General features: G+C 49.8%; 1 protein-coding gene across 1 annotated transcript; it reads left to right on the forward strand.

The window, feature by feature from the left end:
- The first annotated feature begins 1 nt into the window (after nt 1).
- On the forward strand, nt 2-7653 carry EI24 (etoposide induced 2.4). Its single transcript, XM_010289164.1, has 11 exons — nt 2-29; nt 1509-1656; nt 3171-3316; nt 4918-4978; nt 5627-5693; nt 6170-6294; nt 6548-6667; nt 6791-6902; nt 7070-7181; nt 7305-7379; nt 7488-7653. Exons 2-11 carry the CDS (start codon nt 1615-1617, stop codon nt 7651-7653), a joined length of 1026 nt encoding a protein of 341 aa, XP_010287466.1. The 5' UTR covers nt 2-29; nt 1509-1614.
- Nucleotides 7654-7661: the final 8 nt, after the last annotated feature.

Consider the following 7661-nt stretch of genomic DNA (forward strand, 5'->3'; position numbering starts at 1 on the left):
TCCCGGGGGTTCCGTGGGGCAGCCCTGAGGTAAACTGTGGGCCTCGGGACGCCATGGGGCAGCCCTGAAGTAACTGTGCCCACACACACACTACCCGGGTAGACTGTGGGGACAGCCCTGAGGTGAAATTTTGCCCCCCACCCCGGGAAGCTAAGGGGGTTACCGTCCCCGGGAACCGCGGGGGCAGCCCTGAGGCAAATCTGAGGCCCCACCCCGGGGTAACCACAGGGCTCACCCCCATTAACAGCATAACTGTGGGGCAGGGCTGGGATCCCATCTTGGGCACCTCTGGGGTGCTGGGAGGATCCCCCCTGCACAGTGACCCCCAACGCTGGGGTGCTCAGGAATACCTGTAGGTAAAAATAAATCAGGCAGGGCGTTCTGCAGGAGCCAGGACCCTGCGGCAGTAGGGTCTCACCGTATGTAACGCATACGTTTATGAGCCCGAAGGGTGGCGAGGCGCGGCTGCCTGGAACAAAGAAAATGCTCTTTTCTGCCTTTTGTTTCTGCCGCGGCTCTGCCAGCGCAACCCAGACCTTGCACGCCTGGCTAAAGCGAAAAGACCCCGATGCCACGCGTGGGGCTGAGCGTGTCCACTTCAAAGGCTTGATTTTAGTGTGAAGGTGCCTGTGATTAACTTGATGTTAATAAAGTTGGAGGTCAGTTCTGCTTCCGCAGTCTCATCTGAACTGGCGTTCGCCACTTCACAGGAGCGTGGTTCAAAGCCTGGCAGGTTTTGTCTTGGAATAACCAAAATAAAAAACTTTTTGTTTAAATTATTTTAAATTGTTTGTATCCTGTGCTGCGTGTTACAGAGAAACAGTAACGCTGACATGTCAGGGCTTGTGACACCAGAGCTGCCAGCAGCTCCTGCCTAGGAGAAGCGAGCAGTTTGAATCCTGGAGGAAAAGCTCTGCCAGTTTTGTTACCTAGTGATTTTTATTATTTTTTGTCTTAATTCAGAGGCTGTCTATATTTCTGTGGTGCCTTACAAGGAGCAGAAGACTCAGCACAACATTTTTGGCAAAGGGCTGTTTGGAGTAATTACTGCTTTGGGCAAAAGCTTATGGGACAGCTCAAGAGCAGCCCTCGTTTTGTCAGGCTCCTAATTGTAGACCTTGAGTTTCTTTCCTGGTGCATGAGGAAGAGGAGGCGTGGAAATGTAAAGTGTGAAATTAACGTTGGATTTAGCAAAGATGTTTTCACACCTCTCCAGGCTGGCTGTGTTGGCTTTTCCCTTCCAAAAATGAGTGTCAGAGTGTGCTGTTCGGAGAGACGTGCTGGAGAAATACAGGCTCTGAAAGCCCGAGTTCGTTAATAGGATGTACCGTGGAAATAATCGGACAGGTCCCTCCTCTGGCCATACGTTCGAGGATTGTTGCCCGATGGAAGCCAGGCAGGCAGGGAAGCCTCTTGGAAATTGTCAGGATGTGATTTAGCTTCTAATCACGCCACTCAGACCGATGCTGTTAATGCTCGCCATGGTCCTGTGTTTTCTCTCTCCACAGGCTCCATCCGTTTCCCATCTCTCCAGGATGAGAGAGGTTTGGGTTCGGCTTTTCCCCTCTCCCTGTAGTTGATAGTTTCAGAAGCAGAGGTGATGCTGGAGTCGAGATGGCAGACAGTGTGAAAACCTTCCTTCATGACCTCGTCAGGGTAAGTCTCCACGTTTCAGGTCCTTTATTGTAGGGACTGGTCTTGTTTGCTTTGGTGACGGTGGGTCTTCTGCGAGGAGCACCCTCCTTCCCACATCATCAAGGATGATTAAAAAATTTGAAGGAAAAGGGGCTCTGGATGTATTTTAATCGAAGACGTCAGTTTTGTAAAGCACAGATACCTGTAGGCAAGCTTTCCACTTGCTGAGGACAGTTAGATTTGACGTGGCTGTGTGGGATGCGTTGCTCCCCTCGCTTTTACTAAGTACTTTCTAGAATAATTTCCTCCCGAGCTGGCCGTTGCGTGGTGTGTCTATTACAAAGGGCTCGTCTGAGGCGCTGACAAACCTGTGACGGACTTCCTTTGGGCAAGAGCTGATTTATAGTCCGTAGGAACGTCACAGTTGTGTCATGGTGATAAGGCTTTGTGTGAACTCAGTACTCCCATGCTGTCTTGTATCACCCAGGTGTAAATACAGACTTAAAAACATTTGTAACATGATGCTAAGAAATAACTTGTGTTCAAAAATAACTCGTTTTGAAAAATTTGCTGGGTTTGACCTGAAAGATTTGTGGCACACTGGCCACAATCAAAACGACTTGTGTCATTTCACGATGTTCTCGCACCATCTGTAAAGCAGTGGGACGATCAGCCCATGTAATTAAGTTCCACCTCGTCAGGTACCACCGGCAGGACGCTCTGCCATTTCGGGCACGCATTCGGCATCAAAATTTATCCTGCTTGGTCAAGAACTCTATATGCCAAACTGTTGCGCGGGTCACCTGGGTAGTGACGCTGTCCTGGCTCACACTAGCCTCCATATGGTCTTTATTTTGAAGTGAAATTTTGATAATGATGGCTATGATATCATCTGGAGCTGGAAATAACTGCTCGTGGAGTACTAGGAGGTGGCACTAGAAATCTTTTAAATGTGGAGTAAGGCAAAGACTTCTGGGCACTTTTCTCTTAGTGGATTTGCATGGATGTGGCTGATGTGAGGATTTCTGAGACGAGGACTTTGCTTTTATTTGTAAAGGAGTAAGCATCAAACTCACACATACAGTCAGGCTACAAGGACTTTGCACATCCTAAATGTTTTGTATAATTATATTTTATTGGCCCTAGAAATGCTGGCAAGGGAAGAAGGGCTTTCTGCCAGACAGAAGAAACGGGCTGTGAGAGACCTGACTCTTTGGCTTTTGCCAGGGTTATAAATAGCAGATGTTCGATGCACACCTTTTTAAAAAAATAAACTAAAATAACCGCTGCTCCTAAAGATCCTGGAATGTGCAGCGATTTAGGTCACCAGGCCGTGGAAAATAGATGGTCTTGCTGCTCCAATCCTTGGCTCCGACTGAGCCTGGTGCTGGCTCCCCCTGCTAGCCGGGGAGCGAGGCTGGCCACGTTTAAGTCCCTTTCCGTAACCAGGAGGTGTTCGATGGCCTGGGTCAGCCACATCCCGTTCCCCCTCTCTCTGGGGGATGGAGTGTGATGGCCTCTCCCCATGTCCGCAGGGAATTAAGGACTCCATCTGGGGCATCTGCACCATCTCTAAGCTGGATGCCCGGATCCAGCAGAAAAGGGAAGAGCAGAGGCGAAGGAGAGCAAACAGTGCGCTCGCCCAGCGGAGGTTTCACATGGAAGAGAAGAAGCAAGAGAAGTGAGTACAGAGCCTGACGAGTCACAAATCAGATAATTCGCTTCTCTCCCTTTAGTCTCCCAGCTACTGAGGGCAGGGAGAGAGCAAGCGACTGCTCAGAGCTTTGAAGAGCCAGATGAATTGCAAAAACCTCTGCAAGTCATAGTGATTCGGCACTGCTTGTACTTTTTTTTTTTTCCTCCTCTCCTAAATATCCGTTGTATCGCAGTTGTCTGGCTAAAAGGGAAGTTGAGGTGAGTGAGGTTTAAGAAATAAAGCCATTATTGGCGCCCGCACTCGCAAAGATCTCCATAAAAATACTTGTCGGAACGGTTAGAGACCTGCAACACGGGTGTCAGCGAAAGCAGAACTTGTGGCGTACATTTGCAAACAGTTCATAAACCCAATCGCGCTGAAGTGCAGAGCCAGTAAGTGTGAAAAACATGATGCGAAAGCCCTTTTCCCACTCTGTGTAATGAAACCGGAACTGTTATCCTGAGATAAGCAGTCAGACCTTTTAGAGGTTCTGATGATGAAGAGTGTGTAATTAGTTTGAAATAATAATAGAAGGTATGGAGCTATACAAGCTGAAAGAATATGAATTTCTGGGTCTCTCTGCTTCCCGAATACTCATGCTGCTTCTCAAAGATACGTTGGTGGTGGTGGTAGTCGTGGCATCAGGGAAGAAATGGCAGCTCAGACCCGATTTATACATCTGGGGCAGATCAGGTATCTTTTTTTCCCCAGCCTTGGCTCCACTAAGCCTGGGAATGCCAGAATTATATTCGTGTGGGAGCAAAACAGCATCTGTTCTTGTGTCTGACTCTCAAACCGTGCCAAGATGCTTCTCTGCTGCCCTAATTACAGTCGGGCTGGCACTTAACATGGTGATTTTTGGTCAGTAATGTGCCTTTCAAGATGTATTTAGAAATTATTCTAACTAGCTCGGTGGTAGTCTGACTTTATCTCAAGATGATAGAAAAGTCTTCCATGGTCTTGAGGCTCCCCAGGCCATCGAGGTTCCTGCAGATGGGCTGCCCTTGAGGAATAATACATATTTTGGGGGGACTTAAGCAGTCGTATTCTTTGGAATTAAGTCCCTTTGGTAGCAGAAGCTGACTGGAAAAGCACTACAGAGTCCCACAGAGCTGCTCTCTTGCGTGTCCGTAGATACACTGCAAAGAGAGAGAAGCCAAAAACCCCCCGAGCTGAAACAGTCTCTTCTGAGAACAAAAAGGGCCCAAAAAGCCCTAATACGGTTGTGGCGAGCGTTTGAGGAGAACGAAGCCTGAGACCTCTAATAAACACTTAAAAATCTGTAAGAAAGCTTTGCTCTTCTCCCATTTTCGTGCAGATATGGGGAATTAATAAAGGTTAAAAGCGTCTCCCTGATGTAAATCTTGTATAGACTGGCTGAAACCTGGTGCGAGTCTGTGCAGGGATTCTTTCCAGGATTCCCATGTTCAGATAAAATCAGGTGCGTCACTGGCATTGAGCTCATTATCTGCGACATTTCTAAGGAGTCTGAAACGTGGGACCGAAGTGACAGTTGTCAGTTGTAAGTTTGTCCAGGTGCTGGAACCTTGACACCTCTCACCTGTCTCTCTCCTACTGCTCTGCAGTGAACCCCGGATAGTGAGCCGGATATTTCAGTGTTGTGCCTGGAACGGAGGCGTATTCTGGGTAAGTGAATGTTTTTGATATTTTCTATGTTAAAAACCCCTTGAAAGCCAGCGCCCTGCCCCAGCCCTCGTGCACCGTCAGTGCTGAGCCGTCAGCTCGGCTGCAGGAGTTGGTAGGAGCCATGAAGTCCCCAGTCCCGGTGCTGTATTTTAAGAGGCCCAATATGGGATATAAGATCATAGACCCTCTTGGGAAACCTGCACGTTAAACCCCAGCTGCTTTTCCAAGTCTTTGAGACTGTTCTTTGCCCAAATATTCAACTCCTGCTCTGCTGCAGTCTGGGATGTTGCTTTACCAAATTGAATATTGATATCTTAAAGACATTTCCTCAGCTCTGACCTTACCGCAGCTGTTTCACGAGGCTAGTTCTTAATGAAGGAGACACTTCGCAGCCTCATAAATCACCAGCTTCATTTTTCCATTAGTCTGTGGCAGGGTATGAGGAATTGGTATGGGAATGTAAAAATGAAAGTGCCGAGTTCTAGATTTTGGCTGTATTTAAACAGAGAACCTTGGTCCTCTGTATTTACGCCTCGCTGCGTGAAGGGGCAGGCAGAGGGTCTGTCCTCAGATCAGTAGTTACAGGACCGCAAGAAATGACTGTGCAGCACCTCACCGAGAACCCTCGTTGTTTCTTTTTCCCTGTAGCTTAGTCTCTTCTTGTTTTACCGCGTGTTTATACCTGTCCTTCAGTCAGTCACAGCACAGATCATCGGTAAGTACCTTTCCCGTTTGTGTGTTACGGGGCACTAAACAGTCCGTGAGACGGGCGAGGGGGGTCCCTGACGCCCACCACAAACTCCCGAGGCATAGTCCTGTTGAGCTGTTCCTCGCACCACTCTCTCCTTGCCTTGTTTTTCTCTCCCACCCTTGGCTAATCAAGGCCATCATTAATTGTGCAGTAGAAAATCGGGGAGATGGATAACCCCGCTGGCAGTCCGTGTGTGCCGGGGATCTAGCTCATGGGGTTTACCACTCACAACACAGTTGTTGGAATATTTTTGCAAGTAAATAAAAAGCGGGTGGGAGCATTCTTTTAAAGAGCAACGGTTGGGGTCGGAGATTTCTCCTGTCCTCAAGCGCTACAGTCAGGAGAAGTTCCCTGTGGTGCAGCCATGGCCGTGCCAGGAAACGTTTATGCCATGGAACCAGGAGGTTCCTCACATGTTTCTCCCTGTCCATCTTCCGAAGGTGACCCTTCCTTACACGGCGACGTCTGGTCTTGGCTGGAGTTCATCCTCACCTCCATTTTCAGCGCCCTCTGGGTCCTCCCCCTCTTTGTGCTCAGTAAGGTTGTCAATGCCATCTGGTTTCAGGTAGGCGATGGGAACCCGGACAGTGCCTCAAGCGAACGAGGGGGCAGTTCCCTCCTTATGCCTCAATCAGCGGTACGGGGGGGTGGCGTTTCGGTGTGAGATTTCCCATCCCAAAAATGAGCTCTGGGTGTGTTCCCGGCGGGCGAAAGCGGCTCAGTAACATCGTTCTAGCTGCTTTTGAATGTCATTTCCCCGAAGCCCCCATTTGTCTTTCGAGTTTCATTTACCTCAAGCCCCTTTTTCTCTTTTGCAGGACATCGCGGATCTAGCGTTTGAAGTTTCCGGCAGGAAGCCTCATCCCTTTCCCAGTGTCAGCAAAATCATCGCCGACATGTTATTTAACCTCTTGTTGCAGGCGCTGTTCCTCATCCAGGTGAGTGTCGCGCCAAAAAATACCCATCCGCCAGTCCAGGTTGCCCCGCGTCTTGCGCTCAGGCGATGTTCTCCCGCAAATCCAGAGCACCCCTCACTCGCCCTCTCCGTTTTTAATCCCCAGGGGATGATCGTCAGCCTCTTCCCCATCGACATCATCGGCCAGCTGATCAGCCTCCTCCACATGTCGCTGCTCTACTCGCTCTACTGCTTCGAGTACCGCTGGTTTAACAAAGGTGAGGGCTGCCTCCGCTCTCGGGGTGGAAAATTTTCCAGATTGAGGGTTTCTTTACTTGGGGAGCAGCCAGTTGGGGCGTCCGAGGCTGATTTTCCTCCATAAGGAAGCACAATGAAGGTCTCTCCTCCCCGTGGGTTAATTTCTGTGGGATTTTCTTCTCACCAGGAATTGAAATGCATCAGCGGCTATCCAACATTGAGAGAAACTGGCCCTATTACTTCGGCTTTGGCTTACCACTGGCTTTTCTCACGGCGATGCAATCCTCTTACATCATCAGGCGAGTCGCTGGGAGGCTGGGCAGCCATCTCAGACCCTGCCCGCCTCCTCTACCCGAGGCCACGCACCAAAAGCAACCGACCGCCTTTTCGTTTATTCTATTTTTATTTTTTATCCCTTCCAGCGGTTGCCTCTTTTCCATCCTTTTCCCTCTCTTCATCATCAGCGCCAACGAAGCGAGGACCCCCAGCAAAACCTAGTGAGTAGCGACCCCCGCCCTCCCAAGCCCGTTACATCGTTATCGCCACCGGCTTTGGCGCTGCTCCCCCAGAATAACGAGAAGTCGAGGGCCTCTTTCCCCTCCCAGCCACTTCCAGCTCCGTCTCTTCTCCTTGGTGGTTTTCCTCAGCAACAGACTCTTTCACAAGACCGTTTACCTTCAGTCCGCCCTCAGCGGTGCTTCCTCCTCCTCCGACCGGCTCCTCTCCCCCCAGCCCTCTCCCGCCAAACACACGGCTGCTCTGGGGCGCTGAGCCAGGGG

The sequence above is a fragment of the Phaethon lepturus genome, unplaced genomic scaffold (genome assembly GCF_000687285.1).
Source record: "Phaethon lepturus isolate BGI_N335 unplaced genomic scaffold, ASM68728v1 scaffold26846, whole genome shotgun sequence".
Lineage (NCBI taxonomy): Eukaryota > Metazoa > Chordata > Aves > Phaethontiformes > Phaethontidae > Phaethon > Phaethon lepturus.